General features: G+C 42.0%; 1 protein-coding gene and 1 long non-coding RNA gene across 6 annotated transcripts in view; both read left to right on the top strand.

Annotated features, from left to right (window-relative positions):
• Positions 1-24,187, top strand: part of PJA2 (praja ring finger ubiquitin ligase 2) — a 103,931-nt gene that overhangs the window by 56,591 nt on the left and 23,153 nt on the right. For all 5 annotated transcript variants that reach the window (XM_075128603.1, XM_048850012.2, XM_048850013.2 and 2 more), the window contains exons 4-6: positions 10,831-11,016; positions 20,094-20,279; positions 22,258-22,369. In XM_075128603.1, the coding sequence (XP_074984704.1) occupies positions 10,831-11,016; positions 20,094-20,279; positions 22,258-22,369 (484 nt within the window). The remainder of the gene's footprint in view (positions 1-10,830; positions 11,017-20,093; positions 20,280-22,257; positions 22,370-24,187) is intronic.
• Positions 1,768-8,316, top strand: LOC142072151 (uncharacterized). Its single transcript, XR_012668486.1, has 2 exons — positions 1,768-6,067; positions 7,726-8,316. It is a non-coding gene; the product is annotated as an uncharacterized LOC142072151 (long non-coding RNA).

The raw sequence follows: 24,187 nt of genomic DNA, 5'->3' as shown, positions 1-24,187 counted from the left end.
GACTCTGTTCTGCTCTGCTCTGCCACAACCAGAGCCTTCCCTGCAGCTTGTCCTTGCACGGATTGGATGTCACTGACTGCAGAAGTTCAAGGAGCCCTTTCAAGGTTCCTTCCCCACTCTGAACTCTACGTTACAGATGTGGGGACCTGCATGAAAGACCCCCTAAACTTATTCTTACCAGCTTAGGTTAAAACTTCCCCAAGGTACAAACTTTTACCTTTTGTCCCTGGACCTTATGCTGCCACCACCAAGGTGTCTAACAAAAATAACAGGGGAAGTGCCCACTTGGAAACGTCTCCCCCACAATATATCCCCCCAAGCACTACACCCCCTTTCCTTGGGAAGGCTTGATTAAAAATCCTCACCAATTTGCATAGGTGAACACAGACCCATACCCTTGGATCTTAAGAACAATGAAAAAGCAATCATGTTCTTGAAAGAAGAATTTTAATTAAAGAAAAAGTAAAAGAATCACCTCTGTAAAATCAGGATGGTAAATACCTTACAGGATAATCAGATTTTAAACATAGAGAATCCCTCTAGGCAAAACCTTAAGTTAGCAAAAGATACAAAAACAGGAATATACATTCCATTCAGCACAACTTATTTTATGAGCCATTTAAACAAAACAGAATCTAACACATATCTAACTAGATTGCTTACTAACTCTTTACAGGAGTTGTGACCTGCATTCCTGCTCTGGTCCCGGCAAAAGCAGCACACAGACAGAGAGGACCCTTTGTGTCCCTCGTCCGTCCCCCCCCGCCCGCCTCCAGCTTTGAAAGTATCTTGTCTCCTCATTGGTCATTTTGGTCAGGTGCCAGCGAGGTCATCTTAGCTTCTTAACCCTTTACAGGTGAAAGGATTTTTCCTCTGGCCAGGAGGGATTTAAAGGTGGTTAGCCTTCCCTTTATATTTATGACAAGCCCTCTGCAGCTCTGGTGTCACACCCCCATTCACTCCTATGACAAGAGGGCTTTCAGAGGGTTCCCTGCACTGCTGAAGGAGCCATTTAGCCACAGGGTGGCTTCCCTCACAGCCGGGGGTTCATCCTCCTCTTCACAGTGTTGGTGGGACGGGGGAGGTGGCTCTGTTCTATTATCTGAAGCTCTTGATTATCCAAATTCCTTCCTTGTGCCCTAATATGATATACATGACCTCTGCATCATATATCTCATGCCGGGGGACAAGGAAGAGATCTGAATAATGCAAAGGTTTGGGTAATAGTGTTTTGGATACATGGGCGTATGCTGTAATTGAGTTTCATAACACCTTGTAAGTTAGGGAAGTAGTATTCTCATCTTGCAGTTAAGGAGTTAAGTCACTAAGGGTAACATTTTCAAAAGCACTTAAGTCCCATTGAAAGTTAGTGGGACTTAAGTGCTTTTGAAAATGTTACCCAAATAACATGTTACCCAAAGAAGCATGGCCAAAATGACATAAGTCTTTGGCAGAGCTGGAAATAGAAATCAGATCTCTGGCGGTCCAATTTTCAGTGCATTTAACCATAGATCTAATCTTCTCTCTTGATATATAATTGGCCTTGTCTTTTTTTTTTTTTACTACTTTATGCTCCTTGGCCAGACCCATTTACCAGTTCACATTTTTACCATTTATGGGGGATTTACAGTATGAAAAATTGTCTGCATAAACTCTTGTAACAAAAATATTGCAGGAAGCTCTGACTGAACAAAAGAATGAAATCTTCAAGGCCTTGTAAATGGATTCAAAAGGTCAAGCCTTTTATTTAATGCCTTTGGGTGGACTTTTGAGGAATACTAACATGAGGGAGGATGGGAATAACCTGTAACAGTTCTTCTTCTTCTATATGTTAGTGCAGATCCCATTCTAGGTACAGATGTGCCTCATGCACGCAAAACTGGAGGTGTTTTAATATCATCCATTAGGGCTGTGCATGTGTCCTCTGCTGCCTCATGCAGCAAGGGCATAAAGGGTGGGGGCAGTCGCTGTACGTGGCAGCAAGATAGAACTTAGCTGATGGCTGACTCACTGGGCTTTAGTTCTGGCTAAATTTCTCTAATGCTTCTTCAAGCACTCTGAAATGCCTCAGAACTGTCTTTATTCTGTATTACCTAGATTGTTCTAGCATTTGTCAAACAGAAGTTGCTTGCAGACCCTCCTGTACAACCACTTTCCCATACATAGCTTTTTTTTTTTTTTATGGGCTCTTAGAATGGTTGGCTCGAAACTTGCAGGCTAGTAGTTGGCTAGTTCCACTGAAAGACAGGTACAGCAGGTGCCTATTCTTGGGAGAGTCTTGCATTAAAGCAGGTGCTTTGTCTGCCTTTCGTTTTCTGAAAGAACCTGAAAGTTTAGGGACATGCGAGGCTGACGCTGCATCTTCTGGAGCAGTCTCAGAGTGGGACTGGATCCAGAAGAGCCAAGCTTGAACATCCTTCTGATAGTCAAGCCCACATCTTCTAGCCCTCCATCTGTTAGCCTGCGACTCCAGAAATCTCTGCAGAGAAAGTGGCATCAAAGCCCAAGTTGGATTGACATTGGCATTAGTATTGACCCTGACTTAAAAATTGACACCTCAGATATTGGAGCAAAGTGTTGCAAGTGGGAACTCAAAGCACTTGGACAGGAGCTCTAGAAGGAGTTCTGTGTGCTCTCTTATAAAGAGGGACACTGGAATACATCACGAGACAACCCAACCAAATCATTCACTGAATTGATGACAGGGCAGAAAGGAGCAGACTGTGCTTCAAGAGTTCAGAGCTGTTTAGTGAATGGATAGTGATCTATGTTCACTGAAAAATTTCAGTGTCCCTATCCTCTCTGGGGAGCTACATTCCCCCACCCTGTCAAAAACCCTTCAGTCATCATACCAGCGGACACTGTGTACCCTCCTACCAGAGACAGAGTACCAGGCCAGGGAATGCACAGGTGTAACATGGGGTGTTAGTCTTCCATGACCTTGTCCCTGGACTTCTCCGCAGCAACCCGCCAGCATTTGATGGGATGGTTGAGAGTTGCATAGAAATCAGTGCACAGAGCATGACCTTTGGAAGCTGCATCACCCCATTCCCCCAGGTGTGATCTGTTGATAACATCAGACAGGTGCGTATGGGAGATCATAGCCTATGGCTACCCTATACAATCCATTGCTTACTCCCTTCCCCATTCCTCTTTAGGGATCCTTCTCACGAAAGTCTATTACAAACAGGAGTGGCCAGATTGCTTCACCTAGCAGCTATAGGGGAGGTTCCTCAAGAATACAAGGGAGGAGATGTCTGCTCCCACTATAACCTTATACCAAAGGGGGTCTTTGTCCTGTCCCAGACCTGAGGAGACTCAAGATATACACGTCATCTCAGGTTCAGGATTGTAATACTTGCTTCTATCATGTCATCACTCCAAGCCCAAGACTGGTGCATGGTTCTTTACTTGTACATAAAGATGCATACTTCCACATTGCCATCCACTTGGTCCATAGGACATATCTAAGATTCACAGTGAGGCAAACCATTGCTAGTACAGAGTTCCACCCTTTGGACTCTCCACGCCATTAAGAGTGTTTGCTCAGTGTTGAGCTGTAGTGGCAGTGCACCTATGGAAACAAGAATGTTTTCCTGTGTCTGGATTGGCTGGTCTGAGACAGGTTCTAAGAGGAGGCTGAAGCAGCCCTGAGTCACATCCTCTTCTTTCTCTCACAGATGGGACTCCTGGTGAACTATGAGAAGCTGTCTCTTAGATGCTAAGATGGTGCAGATGCTAAGAGTTCCAAAGAGTGCGACTTCACGTAAGTGAAAGCCTTCCTTTCAGAGGATGGATCCAGTCCTTGCTGTAGGTAGTGTGCAAGCTACAGACAAGACCAGTTCCCACAGTGCATATGTCCACATGCACATACATGACCTTGCTTGCCAGATTTTGTTTGCTGCCTCGTCAACACTGCTCCCCATCTGGATGTCTTATGATGAAAGGAGTCTCAGGGACAAGTTGGTGTGCCACATGGACCCCCTGCAAGTGCAAGGGTCCAGGTCTCAGAACAATCTAAAACTACATATGAATGTCTTGAAACTGAGAGTCATCCTACTGGCTTATAAGGTGGTCCTAACAGTCCTTTGAAAGGCGGTGGTGCAGATCATTAGAGACAGCATATCAGCTACACACTGTATAAACAAGCGGAAGTCACTCAATCATTCCCTCTCTGCCTGGAGGTCATTGAGTCTGGAAATGGTGCTATCAGCATGGGGTGACTCTAATAGTTCTCCATCTACCAGAGGTTAGCAATGACCTGGCTGACTTCTAGAGTAAGAATGTGGTGACCAGCCATGAATGGTCAGTGCAGAATCAATCCTGGAATTGTTATTCCACCAGTGGAGAACTTGCACTATAGATCTTTTCACCATGGTGGACAACACCAACCATAAGGAGATGTGAACTCCAGTTCCCTTCTTGTTGCTTTTCTACTTTGATGGTTTCAAGTACAACTGTATGCCTTTCCAGCAATCCCCGGGATCATTATCTAAGATCAGATTGGGCAGAGCTATGGTCATTATCATACCCCCTGCCTGTCTGAGGCAGTTGTGGCTGTCAGATCTCCAGCATCTGACCTCCAGCTTCCCCCTGCCCCAGTGTCTGCCCAGAAACAGTCTGGCAGAAGTAGAGTCAAATATTGTACCTGGACCCATAGCTGGTGCATCTGAGAGCCTGGCTTTTGGGTGGTTGAGAAGGACTGAGAGAGACTGTTCATTGTAAGACAAGGAGATCCTTCTACAGTCAGAAACCCTCCATCAGGAAGACATATTCTTTAAAGTGGAAAGATTTTCCATATGGGCAGTGCCAAATGATGTGAACCAAGTTAAAGTCCTGATAGCCAAGATTCTGGACTACAGTACTGCTCCTGAAGCAAGGAGTAGCAGCCTTTAGCTCCCTTAAAGTCTATCTGGAAGCAATATACAGAGAGCCACACTCCAATACAATCACACTTGGTCTTTCATGCCCTGTGGTGTCTAGATTCCTCAAGAGATTTCTTCATACCTGCCCTCTAGTTTCAGACCCTGCTACCATCTGGGAGCTTTATGTTGTTCTCCTACAACTCATTTGAACTATTGGTGGAATGCTTGTTATATTATCTCCACCATCAGGACTGTCTTCTTCATAGCTACTACATCAGCATGAAGAGCCAGTGAACTGCAAGTTCTCATTCTGCTATTCTTTCACATGGGCCAAGTGGTGATGAGACCATACTCTAAATTAATCCCTAAAATGGTCTCTCAGAATTCCACCTGAACTAGTCCATCACCTTGCCAGTCTTCTTCCCAAAGCTGCACTTGTTGCCAGGAGGAAAGAAGCTTTGTACTCTGGATGTATCTAAGGCCCTGCTTTATTACATCAACAGGACCAAAGATGCCCCCCTCAACTTTCTCCACACCTCTTTGTGTTGACCAAATGTGGTGCGTAAAAAGGTCAAACTGTCTTATCTCAGAATCTCTGTGTGGATTTCAAAATGCATTTTTACCTGCTACAGGTTGTCCAGCAAGCCTCTGCCTCTAAATATCAAGGCACACTCCACCAGGGCACAGGCAGTGTCTCTGGCCTATTTCAGAAATATGCTGATCTTTGAGATCTGTCAGGCAGCCATGTGGAGCAACCCTGGAGACTTTTGGGAAACATTATGCACTTGATGAGGCTACATGACTGCCAGGACAGACGACAAGTTTGCAAAAGCAGTACTTGAATCTCTCTTTGATACAGCTGAAACCCTGACTCTTGCCATCTAGGGTGGAATCCACAGTGACACATACTCAAAGAAAATACAGTGACTTTCCCTTCGGTAGCTATATGGTTCTTTGAGATGATGTATTTAGTGTGGATTCCATGACCCACCCTCCATCCCAGTTTTTCTGAGCCCTCAGCTATACAGGCTTTGAATTGCGAGGGCATTGTGGGAGGGTTGTGACTGTCCCACTCATGAGGCACATTCAAGGCCCTGACAGACATGGCTATTCAAAAAATCCAGACTGGTGTGTGTGTTGCTCATGTACAGCTGGAGTGGGATCTGCACTGACTACATGATCTTGAACCACAGTTATTGTAGGTAAGTAACTGTATTTTACTTTCAAGGTTATATTATTGCATAACCTTCCTTTCCACAGTGCTGCTACTATAGATGTGGGGAGGAACTACATTTGTATAACTTAAGCATTGCCTCCCAGGAGACAATCTGTCTCTTTGCTGTAGAATGATAGGGAGGAAAAAAATATATAGACCACATGCTTATGAATATTGTCTTAGTGATCATGGTAGTAAATGACCCATTAAATAGTGAGCTCAGGTGTTTTAAACTACAAATACAACTCGCTATCTCTTCACTTCGTTTCAGCTCTGCTGTTGCTGTTACTGGTAAGCATCCCCTCATAGGGCTTGGGGAAGGCCACACACCATCAACAAAATAGTGTAACTGACTCCCTATGCCATGGTGTCAAACATGTAAAACAAACCACATGAAAGAGAGTTTTGGTTTTGCTATAGTAACTTGCACTTGTGACAGTAATGGATACAAACTTTTCAGATGGGAATGCAGTTTTGTTTCAAGTTGACATTTCCCCATTAAAACAGTGGGTTTCTACCACCGTAAGTCAGCTTTTGTCCCAAGTGGATTTCTCCATACAGGGAGATACTACTATGAATTTTTTTTGTTTTTAATGGTGTGACCTTTTTCTTGGTGCCCTAACTTAGCTAGGTCTCAGATGTTTGCCCTTAATCTTTGGATTTGGACTCTGGCTATTATTATAAGAAATCATGCCAGAATCTTTCATATGGCTGAATGGGTAGAAGAGCAGAGTTATCCTAGAAAAGCACACAGTAAATCCCTGTAAAGCAAACAGTTCAAAAATAACTCAAAATCCTTTGTGATGGAGAACTCATACATACTAGAAGTAAAGGTGTGTGTAAGCTGTTACAGCTGACAGTGGTTTAACCTAGGTATCGGGGCAGGCATCAGGCCTCGTGGTCAGAGTGGTCCTTAGAAACTAAGGACTAGGGTCAGAGCAAGAATCAGTATTGAGAAGCTGGAGTGAAGGATCAAGCCAGAATCAGTAGTAAAAGTTAAAGCCAAGGGTTAAACCGGAGGCTAGGAACTGGATACCAGAGCTGAGGGGCAAGCTGGAGACAGTAGTCATTAGTCAAAGATCCATGGTCAAGCTGGAGGTCAGAAACTGGAGTGAGCAGGGTAAGAGGCAAGGAAGGGCAGGGACAGGACAGAGGCAGGGGTGGGAGTCAGGCAGGAGTAGCAGGAACAAGGTAATACAGGAGCAGGCATTATGGTGGGTGTTGAGTAGCCAGCCTGCAGCTGCTGCTGACTTAAGAGCCAGCCTGCTGGCCCCTTCAGCCAGTCAGATGGCAAGGACAAATCAGGCAGCCTGCTGCTGCAGGCCAGCTGTACTGTTGGGGCAGTTTGGAGATTAGCTGTGCTACAGGCCTGATTCCTGAGAGAGTCAGGATCAGGTTGTCCTTAACCATGGTGAAAACACTGTTCCATTATGTTCTGTAGATGGGGCTTTAACCTTGTCACTATTAAACTTTGGAATACCAGTGCTATTGGTTTGGGTATATGCTACTGACACACAAAGGGAAAATAATTTATATTATGCAGTGAAAAGATGAATATAGATGTCTGACTGTGGAAGCAATAATTAGTTGATTTCACTCGTGGTAACTTGATGTATTCATTTTTAATGTAACTTGTCTTTACAGCATTCTCTCATGGACTTCTCAGATTTCTTTTGCAAATGGGATATTGTTGAACTTCTAACTGCTGTTTTACTGGAGACTCTTGAAGACAGCTTGAATTGACATTCCAGTTTTATGGAACTATTTCCTCTGGGGAATAACTATTCATAGATCAGATGGACAGTTAGATGTATTTATGGGACTGCTCCTGAGGGACATCTAACTTTACTGGACACTTACTGGATAGCTTTTATTTACCATTGTAGGTTCAGCATGCATGACCAGAGCCAGTATAAAACTGTGGATGTCTCTTTTGGTGGGGAAGTGGGGATAAATAAACGTACAGATCCTGCAACATTTTTCCCTCAGCTTGCATTTATCATGTGTAGCTTCCAGTGTACTGTGCTATTTGGTTAAACACGTTCTTCAGCAAATTCTGTCAGCATGGGTATGTACTATTAGAAGGAAACTTTCTCCATTTTCCCAAATAAGTTTGAAGGTAGGAAGAAGGTAAAATTTCAAATGTCAACTTCATAATGACTACCAGATTAAATTCTGATCTGCAGCTGTCCCAGGACTGCTTGTGTCTTAAATAAAAAGAGATTTTCTCCATCAGATTACAGACTCTCTGCTTCCCTACTCATTATAATTTTCTGTAACTTTTTATTGAATGACATACTCCATTATCTCTGCTTTGATCTAAGCAGGTGTTCTCTGTCCCTGGGGGCAAAAGATCCAAGAGCTATGCAAATTGTTTTACAGAAGGTGCTGTTTGACAAGTTATGTAGACTGCTTCTGGAGATTCAGCAAATGCCTCTACAATGTTAATGCTATTATAAGCCATGAGAGTAACATCCAGTCAGATATCATCTACTGTGCTCCTTTACTGCACTATGTTGTGGGTGAAAGTTAAACTTCCTCAATCTTTACCCTTTTCTTAGGAAAAACATCTCTGCCATTGGTTCTTTTAGACCGGGGTGGGCAAACTTTTTGGCCCGAGGTCAACATCTGGGTATGGAAATTGTATGGCAGGCCACAAATGCTCACAAAATTGGGGGTTGGGGTGCGGTAGGGGGTGAGTGCTCCGGCTGGGGATGTGGGCTCTGGGGTGGGGCCAGAAATGAGGAGATCAGGGTGCGGGAGGGGGCTCCGGTCTGGGGCAGGGGCTTGGTGGGGGGGAGGGAGGAAGACTCTGGCTGGGGGTGCAAGCTCTGGGTTGGGGTTGGGGATGAGGGGTTTGGGGTGAAGGAGGGTGCTCTGGGCTGGGATTGAGTGGTTCAGAGGGCAGGAGGGGTATCAGGGCTGGGGCGGGGGTTGGGGCACAGGAAAACCTCCTAAGCTTATCTTTACCAGCTTAGGTCAAAACTTCCCCAAGGTACAAAATATTCCACCCGTTGTCCTTGGATTGGCCGCTACCACCACCAAACTAATACTGGTTACTGGGGAAGAGCTGTTTGGACACGTCTTTCCCCCCAAAATACTTCCCAAAACCTTGCACCCCACTTCCTGGACAAGGTTTGGTAAAAAGCCTCACCAATTTGCCTAGGTGACTACAGACCCAGACCCTTGGATCTTAAGAACAATGAACAATCCTCCCAACACTTGCACCCCCCCTTTCTTGGGAAATGTTGGATAAAAAGCCTCACCAATTTGCATAGGTGACCACAGACCCAAACCCTTGGATCTGAGAACAATGAAAAAGCATTCAGTTTTCTTACAAGAAGTCTTTTAATAAAAATAGAAGTAAATAGAAATAAAGAAATCCCTCCTGTAAAATCAGGATGGTAGATACCTCACAGGTAATTAGATTCAAAACATAGAGAACTCCTCTCGGCAAAACCTTAAGTTACAAAAAGATACACAGACAGAAATAGTTATTCTATTCAGCACAGTTCTTTTCTCAGCCATTTAAAGAAATCATAATCTAACACGTACCTAGCTAGATTACTTACTAAAAGTTCTAAGACTCCATTCCTGGTCTATCCCCGGCAAAGACAGAATATAGACAGACACACAGACCCTTTGTTTCTCTCCCTCTTCCCAGCTTTTGAAAGTATCTTGTCTCCTCATTGGTCATTTTGGTCAGGTGCCAGCGAGGTTACCTTTAGCTCTGGGTGCAGGCTCTGGGTGGCGCTTACCTCAAGCAGCTCCCAGAAACAGTGGCATGTCCCTGCTCCGGCTCCTATGCAGAGGTGCAGCCAGGCGGCTCTGCACGCTGCCCTATCTGCAAGCACCACCCCTGCAGCTCCCGTTGGCTGCAGTTCCTGGCTAATGGGAGCTGTGGGGGCAGCGCTTGGGGCAGGGGCAGCATGCGGAGTCCCCTGATTGCCCCTACACGTAGGAGCCAGAGTGGGGACATGCCGCTGCTTCTGGGAGCTGCGTGGAGTAGGGCAAGCCCCCACCCTGCTCCCTGGCTGGAGTGCCAGAGTGGGGCAAGCGCCAGACCCTGCTTCCCAGCGGAAACTTGAGGGCCAAATTAAAACGTCTGGAGGGCCTAATGCAGCCCCCGGGCCATAGTTTGCCCACCCCTGTTTCAGTAGTTAATCAGTTTTTTTCTCCTGTTCCTTCAATTTAGATGTCAAATTCACATATAAAGAGATTTTTTTTTTTTTTAAGTACCAAATAGTGTTTAGAAGTGGAGGATCAATGTCCGGGTGTGAAGTCTTGCATGCCATGGGAATGAGGCCATTGCCACACACTTGTATCCTCCTGGCTCCTCTCAAGGGTCTTGCCATCCTTTTCTTTTCCCAAGGCAGCAAGAGAAAGGGTTCTTATATAGTATCTGGAGTGAATATTTTGAAGGTATTTCATGGACTCTGCAAACATGGATGGAGGAGGGAAAAATGAAAAATTGTGCCAAATAATATGGACATGATTTTTAAAAATCATAGTTATAAGAAGATAAACCCTCCTCTTTATAAAGAAACAACAGCTTTTATTCATAATGGTAAGATATATGAATGGTACAAAATTAATGTATTTCAGAAATATTGTTTCTATTTAGAAACAGTTCTCTACCCTTTTCATGAAATAGCTAATAATGAATTTTAACTTTGGCTTTTTTTTAATTTATTTACTTATGAACCTGTCAATACTTTAAACACAACATTGGCTTGTCTCAAATTGCAGTTCTGAATGCAGTGATGGGGAGTGGTCTGCATGTTTGCCCTCCTATTTTGCTGCTACAGAAAAAGACCAATCCTCCAGTGATGAAAGCTGGGAGACTTTACCAGGCAGGGAGGAACGTGAACCTGAAGTGCAGAGCAACAGCAGTGGCCTAGAAGAGGAAAACACAGACTTCTGTTTCCAAGGCGGGTATGTATTTTTGTATTTCAGAAAGTGATTTCTACTAATAAGTGAGAATTAATAATACGATATGTACTCAAAAGTATATTTAATTATTGCCATTTTTAATAAATCTTAATTTACCATCAATTACCTCGGTTGCATCAGAAAGAATGCAGTATTTGCCTACATTTAGAACAGGAAATAACTCTGATGTTTCATACAGACCCACTGTTGGTAATTCTTGACTTCTGAATGATAGCTGTAGTAATACTGTAATGCTATTGAGAAATACTGATGATTGCGCAAGCAACAAAAGAGACTTACTAGACTAAAACAGTCAGAGTGGATTCTGTATTATCTTTGTCCAAATTCGTTGTAATAAACACTCTTCTTCTTCACATATATTTACTTTTTATGTTAACTTTTCAGATACCTCCTCCTACAAATCTACTTCCATGTTTTTCTGTCTGATTCTTCTCTTTACCTGGTTGCTCCTCTTCCTCTGGTCATGGAATTTGCCATCATCAGTTCTTTGTCTATTCAGTCATGTGTGTCAATGACCATAGCAACTTTGTTCTTCAAAGCAAACTGTGGAGGCTTCCAGCTGAGAACTAGATAAAACTCTCCTCTGAGCCAGTCCGTATTGTTTCTTAATTGACTAGAGAGTTCTTCCTTGAGCAACAGTAGTCACTCCCAGTTTTTCTGCTCTTCTGAACTCTCAGATCCTGCTTGCTTTGGGAAATCGCTACCACTAGGCTATCTCTGTTCTGGCCTTCATAAATTTCAGGTGTAATGAATTAGCACAGACTTGCAAAAATACTGTTAAAAACTTACCAGTCCAGACACAAGATCTTTCCAGCCTTTGCAACATTGATGGTGGGAGAACCTAACATTTTATTCACCTGTCAAATAAATTACTCGCCCTGGGAGATTACACATTTGAAAGGTTATTCAGTGTATATTTTTGGGTGAAAGTGTGTAGCTTTCCATTACTCTTTTTACCCTGTAAATAATATTATATGTCAAGAATTGTGAATGAGTGCCTAAATTTGGTTACTTATATCTGTTCGTAGGCATCTAAATCACAATGGCCTGATTTCACAGACTTCGAGGGTTGCAAGTGTTCAACACTTCAAAAAATAATAATTTAGATGATTTAGATGTCTAAATATGGGTATAGGTGACCAAATATAGGCACTGATGTTTGAAAATGTTGATCTTCATACTTTTTTTAAAATAATTGGTACAGCTTATATAGTGCTGCTATATTAGTGACAATAATAATGTGGTGAATAATTTTCTAAATCACCACTTCTCAAACTGATCTGCAGAGCTGTTTCGGTCACAATGGTTATTGTATTCTAGAAATTTCATTTATCTGGAAAAGTCTTCAGAGTTCACAGGGTCTGTTTTGTTCCTGTGGGAGATTCCTTGTATGGCTCTGTGTCCAGGTTGCTGTGCAGGATTTTGCCTATTAATTAGTCTTTGAGTGTTTTTTCTGGTGTAAATTCAACTCTGATCAAATTTATTGACAAAAAATAAATTGTAAAACTTAAACAGAGTAACACTCCATGAGGCAATTTGGAGAGATTAGACCAGAGTGAGATGTAGGGATATTTGGTACTAATAAATATTGGCTCTAAATCCAGAAAGAGGAAGTAAATAGCAGAGATACTGTATCAGATTAGGAACATATGTTCACTTTAATTCTATTTAGTTATTTTATTTTCATCCCCTAATGGTGTTATAGGATGTTTTCTATAAATTGGATGTGATATATCTTGACTTTAGCAAAGTGTTTGATACGGTCTACCACAGTATTCTTGCCAGCAAGTTAAAGAAGTATGGATTGGATGAATGGACTATAAAGTGGGTAGAAAGCTGGCTAGATTGTCAGGCTCAACGAGTAGTGGTCAACAGCTCGATGTCTAGTTGGCAGCTGGTATCAAGCGGAGTACCCCAGGGTTGGTCCTGGGGCCAGTTTTGTTCAACATCTTTATCACTCATCTGGATGATGGGATTAATTGCATCCTCAGCAAGTTCGCAGATGACACTAAGATGTGGGGAGAGGTAGATATGCTGGAGGGCAGGGATAGGGTCAAGAGTGATCTAGACGAATTGGAGGATTGGGCCAAAAGAAATCTGATGAGGTTCAACAAGGACAAATGCAGAGTTCTGCACTTAGGAAGAAAGAATCCCATGCACCGCTACAGGCTGGGGACAGACTGGCTAAACAGCAGTTCTGCAGAAAAGGACCTAGGGGTTCCAGTGGATGAGAAGCTGGATATGAGTCAGCAGTGTGCTCTTGTTACCAAGAAGGCCAATGGCATTTTGGGATGTGTAAGTAGGATCATTGCCAGCCGATTGAGGGAAGTGCTTGTTCCCCTCTATTTGGCACGGTGAGGCCACACCTGGAGTATTGCTTCCAGTTTGGTCCCCCGACTACAGAAGGGGTGTGGCCAAATTGGAGAGAGCCCAGGGGAGGGCAACGAAAATGATTAGGGGGATGGGGCACATGATTTATGAGGAGAGACTGAGGGGTTATTTAGTCTTCAGAAGAGAAGAGTGAGGGGGGATTTGATAGCAGCCTTCAACTACCTGAAGGAGGGTTCCAAAGAGGATGGAGCTTGGCTGTTCTCAGTGGTGGCAGATGGCAGAAAAAGAAACAATGGTCTCAAGTTGCAGTGGGGGAGGTCTAGGTTGGATATTAGTAAACACTATTTCACTAGGAGGGTGGTGAAGCACTGGAATGGGTTACCTAGGCTTGACAAAGTCTTGGCTGCGATGATTTAGTTGGTATTGGTCCTGCTTTGAGCAGGGGATTAGACTAGATGACCTCCCGAGGTCTCTTCCAACCCGAATATTCTGTTATTCTATGAATCAAGAACTAAGGGTATTGAAAGTATGTGAGATTTGAAAGTTGCAAGGGAAGTGTACCCTAGGGTGGATATTTAGCTTAAGGAGGAGTCTACAATATACGATCTCTTAAATAAAGCTGTGATTTTTCTCTTTGGGGTTATTGGTGGCCTGGGCAGGGAGAGAAAAGGTTTTTTTGATAAAAACACAAATATCTCATGAATGACAACGAAACTATCTTTTATGTTCTATGCAGGGCAGGGCATTTCTTGTGTATTTGTCTAAAATATGTTAAATCTGGATCGAAAACCAAAACAAAATTTGAGCATTTACTGTTCTTTTTCTTTTAACTTACAAAGTCTGGCCAAAAATATAGAATGTTGTCTTCCCAATGTGCCATAGGCTTTCTTCGGGTTGTCATAATTGGAAGATCAGTAAGCATTCAAGGCAGTGCTAGAAAGGTCATTCACTATGAAATGCAGAAGGAAATGGATTAAAGAAAAACTAGGTAATTTTACCTAGGACATTCACTGTAGTGTGCATTCAATTACCTTGTTGACCAAAAAGCTGCACAAGACTTTCTCTGGGTTTTTTTTTCTGTCATTCAAGCCATTCAAATTGCAATCTTGAGGTCAGTGGCATCAACAGACTGATTGAATTATGATCGTGTATTCCCTTGGGTGGTACATTTTTTCTGTATTTGCTATATGAAATAGAAGAATCATCTGAATATACCCAATCTTTTAAAAATAGCTTTCCTTTCTGACAAGCACTAGAGTTCCATTGCTGTGTTGCAAAAGATGGCTTGTGACCAGCACAGTGCAAGCACTCTGGCATGGCAAATTTACCACCTGAATTTTGCTTTTCATCAAAGCAGTGTCTGTGGCTTGTCATGTTGGTCAACAGTGTTGTGTACAACACCCACACAATACCCATAGTCCTATTATTAGAGGTGGTCTCTTCAAGGCCTTTGCCTTCACACTTGGTGAATGAATAAAAGTGTTGCTTAACTAGTATCGGAGCAGTGGTAGTAACCTGTTGCAAACAACTGCTGAGATTTAGTGTGATTCATCCTCTTCATATGTTGGATTTTTTTCTAAATTGGAATAAAAATATAGACATAAGGGCTTTTATCCTTTCTGTCTGAACCATAAAACAATTGAAAAAGATATTTTTGCATTCTCTTCAGAAATCACGCAATTCTGCATTACATAGCCAAGAAGCTGAGACTCTTGCAGTGTGTCAGAAGTGAAAATCGTATTTTCTAAGGACAGTATACAGTACAGTCTTTACAGGGCAGTCACCCTCAATAATTCCCTGATCTGCATTACACACAAAAAAGTGGGTCAGGGCCAGTGTGGCTGACACTTTATTTAAAAAAAAAGGGGGGGGGGCAAACCATGGGATTGAAGGGCCCCTAAAATCACCTAATTGCAGCGGGAGAAAGCACATCTGCTGCCCCTATAGGGGAAGTCCATATAGGTCTGTGAGCAGCAATTGAAGAACAGCAGAGGGCAGGTTTACACTCCCAAATACTTGAAACCCTGTATTGCTGGGAGACAGCGTACGCAAAATATACTGAGTAATGAGGGGAAAAGGGAGGGGCACCTGCAGCAATATTTCTCGTCTGCCCTCTTCCCTCTTGCCCAGTGGTTCTCAAACTTTTGTATTGGTGACTCCTTTCACACAGCAAGCCTCTGAGTGCGACTCCCCCTAATAAATTAAAAACACTTTTTAATATATTTAACACCATTATAAATGCTGGAGGCAAAGCGGGGTTTGGGGGTGGAGGCTGGCAGCTCACGACCCCATGAGGGTCCCTACCCCCAGTTTGAGAACCCCTGCTCTTGCCAGACATCTCACTGGGAACTAACCACTCTGTCAGAATGTTATAGCCTCTGCAAGATTATGGAGAGCTGCAGCCTACCAGATACATGAATTTGAACATGAACTGCTCTCTCTCTCTTCTGCTACAAACACGGTTACCCCAGTTTTTCACTGCAGTGGGGCAGCCTGTTTGAAGTGTAGTGTGTGGTGAGCAAAGCTATAGGCTGTATTTACCCAGCATTCCTTGCCTATCCCTGCTTCTGTCAGACATGGATTTAGCATCACCACCATTTTGAGAGGGAGTATAACTGAGGTTGGAGAAGCTGTTTTATCTCACTCTGCCTTCTACAGTTGAAAGGGACCACTAGATTGCAGTGAGAAGTCAGGATAACCCTGAGTGCAATAGGAGGGAGGGAATGGAGAAAATCAGATCACGGATGATTATCCTGGGCAGAGCTAGTCCTTTCCACATGATGTAACTTGTTCATTTCTTTATAAGTTCTTATACTGCCGTCATCTCTGTAGTATATGAGAGGAGTTAGTGCCCAGTGTGGGGAAGGGGACTATAGGCAGGTGACATCTCAGGGGTTTTGTTGGTGCCTGTTCTCTCCTATTCAGGTACTTGTATTGAGCCCATCATAGCGATATTGGAGTATCTTCCTGCCCCTACCCCAGTAATGTAGCATACTGAGTCCTATTCAACCTCTGATAGTTGCCGAGATTGCAGGAGAGGCATAACAATTGCAGCAGTTGAGTTGTCTCCTGCTGTCTGTCCTCTGCTGCAGATAGACAGGCTCCTTCTATGTTCTTGCAAGGAATCAGGGTTATTTCTGATTTCTGGGGATGGGGACTCGGTGAGGCCCATAACCTCAATTTTCCATTACAGCAGCACCTTAAAATGCCCGTTAATGGCAATTACAGACCTTGACCCTCACTGACTGGCAAAGTGAGCAGTCTAGAGCCAAACACTAACTTTTTAATTAAATTTCTTTAAATGCTATTAAAGACTATCTTACCTGAAAAAACAGTAACATGGGTGATGTCAATATATTAGTTCAACTTTATTCTCAGTTAGGGACCCAGTAATTTATCAAATTTAATCCTGGTGTCTCTTTCAGTGAAAAATTAATTGAAAACTTACAATTCTTTTAAAAAAGTGAGCAAGAGTTTAGGTGTTCTCTGAACTAAGCAAAAGCTTAAACTAAACAAAGCATCTTTCAATTGAGTTAGTTCAAATTTATTGAAAAACTCATTTAACACCAGTGTAGACACAGTTTTACACCTTTTAACTCAACTTCACCTATCATTCAACCTGCTAAAATCAAGCTGAAGGAGTGTGTATATTCATGTTACATGGAGTTTTCAGTTGAACTAACTTGGTTTAAGAAGGCACCTATTTCTCTTCTCTAAGCAAGGCCTTAAAGGCCATTAGGGATAGCTCTGTGGTTACAATTGGCAAATGTTAACTCTTGTTAGCGTCTTCTGTAACTCCACCTGTTGTGCATCTCCTGCTCTCAACACCACATTGTACCCAATATTATGTGTACTAGTTATGTATTGTTCAGCCTAGTACCTGTTGTCCTAAGTTGCAGGGTTTCCACCACTTATCTTGTGAGATTATTGCACAGTTTAAATTTTAATGTAAAAAAGCTTTTCCTGAGATTCAGCCTAAAATTTGCTTTGTTGATTTCACCTCTTAGTCTTGGCTATATACCTGTGTACTATCCTAATTAAATAATTCCTGATCATTCATGTTGATTTTTCTCTGAACTTCCTCCAAATTGTCACTATCTTTCAAATAAAAAAATCAGGAATCAGTATGATGTTCAAGGTGCAGTCACTCCAGAACTTAAAATGCAATGTTTAGCCATCTTGTAGCAGATAAAACAGTATCAGGAGACCTGTAATTGACACCTGTTAGCTCACGTAGCTATATGCTTGTGGCAAAAAATGAGGGTGAGCAGATGCTAAACCCAATGCTTTTCCTTTTACTTTGTGCCAAACTATGATGAGATGTGTGCCAGCTGTTAATTGGGCTTGCTTCTAGCAGTTGGAGCTGCTACTTTTCCTTTAGTGGCCCCATCTTGATTTCCAGAATCTAAGCTTTCATTTAACAAAAGTTTAGCTTCTCCACTCTAAAGGCTAGAGACTTAATCTTGAAAATGAGTGTAACCCATGCAGTTTTGCCTCCCTAGGTCTCTAGGCAGCCTGAAACAATAGCACTGAGAATTCTGAAAAAAGAAAAGGAGTACTTTGTGGCACCTTAGAGACGAACAAATTTATTTGAGCATAAGCTATCATGAGCTACAAGCTGTAGCTCACGAAAGCTTATGCTCAAATAAATTTGTCCGTCTCTAAGGTGCCACAAGTCCTCCTTTTCTTTTTGCGGATACAGACTAACACGGCTGTTACTCTGAAACCTGAGAATTCTGAGTATCCTTTCTTCATCTGGTGTGCTAACTCTGGGGCTGCTTGATTTAAATGTTAGTTTAAGTATTTCATTAGTGATGAAAACATGCCAGAAAGAAGGATGGTCCTCTTATGGTCATCTTCTCAATTTACTATGTGAAGCATCTAATTTTGGCAACAAGAGTGTGTAGTTCTTGGGTTGATGGTGGATGGAGCTTGGAGAGTACCATCTCCTTCTGCTCTCCATCTGACTTCTACTTAATATTTGGATTCCAGAATCATTTAAATGTATTGTCTGTTTTCGCAAGTGACTTGCCAATGGAACAGCTATAGTATACTGATATTCTAGTATATTAATATCTATAGCTAGTAGGTTTTGCATGTCCACCAAAGTAGATTTCAGTTCTACAAGGATAAGCACCTTATTCAATCAGGTTATGGATTGAAATATAGGAAGAGAAACACCATCAACAATTGTAAAAATAGGAATGAAAATGTATTTAAAAGATAAACCAAAAGTGAGCATGACACACAGACTGTATTAGATGCTGAAAAAACTAAAATGTATTTGTATCTTAAATGACTCAGTATCCAACTCTGTGTGAAATAAAACTTCACTCTCCTATACCAATTTTGATCTGAAAGCACTTTAAAAATATCCCAAATTAATTTCATAATATCCCTGCTAAGGGTAGGCAGGTTTTAATCCCAGGTGAAGGATGTCTGAGGCATAGAGACAAAAAAAAAAAAGTTTGCTCATGGTCATGCAGTAAGTCCAGTTGCAAAGCCAGGTAGACTCCTAACTCCAGTCCAGTATACCAATGACTGGATATATGTACTTTGTTGGGCAGTGCAATTTTAATTTTTTTGTTTAAAACATATATTATGCTGACTAGACTTCACACAATCAGTCCAAAAGGGTTATGATCAGAGTACCCCTTTTTTCCCCCATTGTTGATCCAGTACAAAAGTACAAATCTTGGGGCAACAATCAAAGTGTAAATTTAAAATATTAATTTCAGATTTTCCCTGAGAGCATAAGAATTTTCCTATGATTTTTCCCCAGATTCCTATTATATACAACAACATATACAAATCTGCCAGTGAGAAAATGGAGTGCCTCTCTCTGCCTGCCTTATATGAACAGTAGCAAAGGAAATGGAACTGTTTAGTGCTATTCTCCAGACAGGCCAGTTGGCCAGTCTACAATTTTGGCTTTCCAGCTCCACTGTTGCAAGCTGGACTCCTGTTCTTGGTCACCAATCCCTTGCTTGCTGGTTCCATGGAACATTTCAAAGAGATTGCACTGTAATCCAGTTAACTGCCCTCTTGTAGGGAAAGATGGATAGCAAAATTCAGCAGGAAACTGGGCCCTAGCTGGACAGTGAGACAAATGCCTGATTCTGGCTGCAACAAAATAGCAAGTTCTGCAGTAAAAATGCTGATTTCTGTGGCATCTTGGGGAAAAGCCAAATTCCATGACCACAGAATTATGGCTGTCACGGAGCTCTGATTTTTGGTGAATGGGTCAGGTGATACCTCTCGGAGCTATTGTCTTAGGATCTTGGCAGATGACATTGGATTCAGAGTCTAGTTCTTCTGAGCCTTGGTCTACACCGAGGGGGGGTCCAATCTAAGTTACGCAACTTTGGCTACATGAATAATATAGCTGAATTTGACGTACTTAGATCGACTTACTGTGGTGTCTCCACCACAGTGAGTCAACCGCTGCCACTCCCCCATCGACTCTGCTTGCGCCTCTCGCGGTGCTGGAGTACAGGAGTCGACGGGAGAGTGCTTAGGGGTCGATTTATTGCGTCTGGACCAGACACGATAAATCGATCCCTGCTGGATCGATTGCTGCCCACCGATCTGGCGGGTAGTGAAGATATACCCTCAGTCTGAGAGCTGCATTTACAGCCCTTAAGCATAAAAGAAGTATCCTCCATTATTTACATTTACTTTAGAACTTATTTTGTTTAAGTTACAGCTTTTCTAATATTTGTTTGTAGGGAACAGACCTCTTTGGAGGAGGGAGAGATTCCTTGGCTGCAGTACCATGAAGAAATTGAAAGTAGCAGTGATGAGGAAAATGATCCAGTTAGCCATTTTGTGCATCCAGGATTTTTCATGTTGGATGGGAACAACAACCTTGAGGATGACTCCAGTATGAGTGAAGACCTAGACATGGAGTGGAGGTATGCACCTGTGCATAAAAGTGATGGGTTCTCTGTGTGAGATGATATTAATAGTTAGTTTTTCTGTCATCTTGCACTTTGTGCTATATTTAGGAGGCCACAAATTGAGCATTGTTCTACTGCTTAAACAAGCCGATGATACTGGATTTTCAGGGTTAACTTGCAATAAGTGCTGTTTCTTCCAACAAGAAGACTAAGACGTGTCATATTGCTCAGGTTCAAATTTTAAGATAGTTCTGATGTACCACGTAGTTATTTCAAATTGGAGATCCTGTGGATGTAATTTTGGATTCATTTCCAGGTTGATAAGTGCCTCTATATAAATGTTGTTATACACATTTTTGATTACATAAGAATATTCATCTAATTGAATGTTGACGTATATATGATCTTGGTAAAGGTTTTTATTTTGTAGTTACTCCTCTGCAATTATAGGGATTTAGATCTGCATTATAAACCTTGTCTTATTTCTCTTTTCAGTGCTATGCACATAGAAATCATTTTTACATGTTTCTTTCCATTTCAGTGTTAAGATTACTTAGAAATATTGCAAAATATCAAGATAATTACAATAGGAGTAGGGAGATGACTTTGCCTCCATATGCCATTCATAAGACCATTACTAGAATATTGCATACAGTCTGGTATCCACATTTTAAAAAGAAAGTTGAAAAATTAGAGAGTGCAGAAAAGAGCCTCAAAAATAATTTGAGGGTTGGAGAAAATGCCTTAGAATGAGAGACTTAAGGAGTTCAATCTGTTTAGTTTATCCAAAAGGAGAGTAACAGGTGACTTGATGACTGTGTATTAGTAGCTTTATGGGGATAAAACAGAGGGTGCCAAAGAGCTGTTTAATCTAGCAGAGAAAGGCTTTATAAGAACCAACGGTTTTCATTTCATTTTTTTTTTAACCTTAGGAATATCAAGGCTGGTTTTCCAAGTACAGTGTTAACTTTCAGCCCTTAATTGAAAAGGTGGGATGTTGAATTTTTAAAATAGTCTACATTCAAAATTTTTAGGTGTTTAAGTTCAAAAGTGTGACCAAAAACAGTTTTAAGCAGCCTAATTACAAATCCTACCTTTACAATAGTTCACCTTTCACTTTTATTGTTGTGGTGACATCACAGTCTCTTCCAGGCTAGACAGGACCTGAGTTCCTAATGTAGAAAAATAAGCAGGAAATAAACTTTTTTGTTGGGAGAGGAGCAAGAGCTTTCAGAGTGTGGCTTAGCATCATGAAGACCTAAAAGGCACAACCCGAAGTCTTGTTTCAATTTTTTGGAAAACAAAAATTGGTAATATCTTTTAGGGTTGATAAGAAAACAGAAAGCATATCCCTTATACCTAGCAAATGCTGATACCTGCATCTTGCAATATCTGCTCATCTCAAAGCCTTGTCACTAAATTATACTGATGAATTTATAAAAAGTATCTCTAAAATAAATTGCTTTTATTTTTCATGTGCATAATATAGAAAAGCATCAGATACAAGGTCAGAAATTGTGTCAGAAGCCTTGTATGGGTTTGTTCCATTGCAGAGTGTACAACTTTACTTAAAATAGATGTAAATGTTTTTGAAAAAGTATAGACACACAGTGTTTAGTCTATCTGAACATCTGTGTGCAGAGACATGAAGCACAAAATTTTCAAATGGGCATACTCCTGACTGATTCACAAACATCCTCTAATTGACATATACAAACCCAGCTTTTATGCACTCCTTAGGATTTGTATGCAGTATAGTTGTAGCTGTGTCAGTCCCAGATATTAGAGAGCCAAAGAAGGTGAGGCAATATTTTTTTATTGAACCAATATCTTTGGTTTAGTAAAAAGATATTACCTCACACACCTTGTCTCTCTCATTAGGATTTGCCTGGTTTTTGTCTGACAGATCAAGTAATTTTTCAATTGAATATTGTTAAAGCTGCACTTAAAATGGAGGCTCTTTTTCCTAATATTGCATTTTTGGTGTTTTCAGACTACTTGATGAATTTGGTGATGGCCTAGGAGTTGCTCAAGCCATTTCTTATGTGGATCCTCAGTTTCTCACATATATGGCACTGGAGGAGCGTTTGGCACAGGCCATGGAGGTATTGAAATACGATTTCTGACTTCTGTGTAAAAATAAAAACGGAACACATTAAAATGACTTAAAACCATGTCACCAGACTAGCTTAAAGGAGCCTAAAGATGATAGTTTTTGTTTTGTTTTGAGTAGTAATGCACCAGTGTGTTCCGCATATATGGTCCCTGTGTGTATTAATTCATATCCGCTCACTTTTTAATGACATGCATTTTTACTACTTTTTATACTTGTAAGCTCTGCTGATCTAAACAAGTATGAAACAGTGAGCTAGATGCACTTGCTAGTGTGTTATCATTTCCTAGTGCATCAGTCACTTAGGTGAAAGTAATCATAAAATGACAATTTCATGATCCAATGGAAAGGAAGGATGGAGAGCAGCAGAATAAGGCTAATGGACTTCAAAAAAGAATACTTGAAGAAAATCAGAGAATTAGTGGGTAAGGTTCCATTGGGAAAAAAAATCTAAGGGAAAAAGGAGTTCACAGGAGCTGGCAGTTTCTCAAACAGTATTTAAGGGTGTTGAGGGGCAGTTAACCTGCTCCAGTGGAAAAAGGCTAGGGTGACTGGGGAAGCAGCCACAGCTGGGGCTATGCCCTATCAGGCCACAGCGGACTTATAAAAGGGCTGTCAGTCAGGAGCTGAAGGACCTAGCTGCCTGGGAGAAAAGGGTACCTGAAGCAGAGCAGGGCTGAGGAAAGGCAAGAGGAGCTGGGGAGCTCCAGTCTGACCTTGTTAGGGGCCCAAGGCAGGTACTGGGGCTAAAGAGGCGTAGCCCGGGGATAGGCAGAGGCAGCTGGTCCAACCCCCTTATCGATGATGAGTGGCCATTACAGACTGCAGTTTGCCCCAGTGAGAGGGGGCTAGATGACGACTGGCAGAAGCCACGGAGGCAAGATGGTCTTAGAGGGTTGGGGATTCCCCTGGGAAGAGAGACCCAGAGTGTGAGGGTACAGCTGGGGCAGAACCCAAGTTAAAGGGGCACTGGGGTCCAGGAGGGACACAGGGGCCTGAGGCAGGTGAGCCACCAGCTGGCAGAGGGTGCTCCAAGGCTGGAAAAGAGCTAATTCCCAGGACAACCAGCAGGATGTGCCGTGCTGATGAGTCATCGCTCTGCTACGAAGGCACAACAGCAAACTGTCCTGATGCAAAGGAAAGATAAGAAGAAGAATAGTAAGAGGCCTGTATGGCTCCATCATGAGCTCTTTACTGACCTGAAAATCAAAAAGGAATCCTACAAAAGGTGGAAACATAGCCAGATTGCTAAGGATGAATATAAATGAATACCACAAGCATATAGGGACAAAATCACAAAGGCTAAGGCACAAAATGAGTTACACCTAGCAAGGGTCATGAGACAGTAAGAAGAGGTTCTATAAATACCTTGGGAGCAAAGAAAGACACAGGAAAGTGTAAGTCTGCTACTTAGCAGGGAAGGAGAACTAATACTAGATGGCACCAAGAAGACTGAAGTGTTTAATGCCCGTGTTACCTCAGTCTGCAATTAAAAAGGGGTGAATGGTGACCAGATGTTTAACATAATTAATATTAACAAAGACTAGGAAGGAATACAAGTCAGAATCGAGGAAGTACTGGTTGAAGAATATTCAGATAGCTTAGATGTATTCAAGTCAGCAGGGCCTTACAAAATTCATGATAGGGTACTAAAGCAATCTTTGAACCATTAGCAATTATCTTTGAGAACTTACTGAGGATGGGTGATGTGCAGGAGGATTGGAAGGGGCGTATAGTACATGTTTTTTATAAAGGGAAACTTCAATATCTGGAAAGATACTGCAACAAAGTATTAAACAATCCATTTGTA

This window comes from Caretta caretta, chromosome 5 (assembly GCF_965140235.1).
Source record: "Caretta caretta isolate rCarCar2 chromosome 5, rCarCar1.hap1, whole genome shotgun sequence".
In the NCBI taxonomy this organism is placed as follows: domain Eukaryota; kingdom Metazoa; phylum Chordata; order Testudines; family Cheloniidae; genus Caretta; species Caretta caretta.
This window is presented reverse-complemented; position numbering and strand designations above follow the sequence as displayed.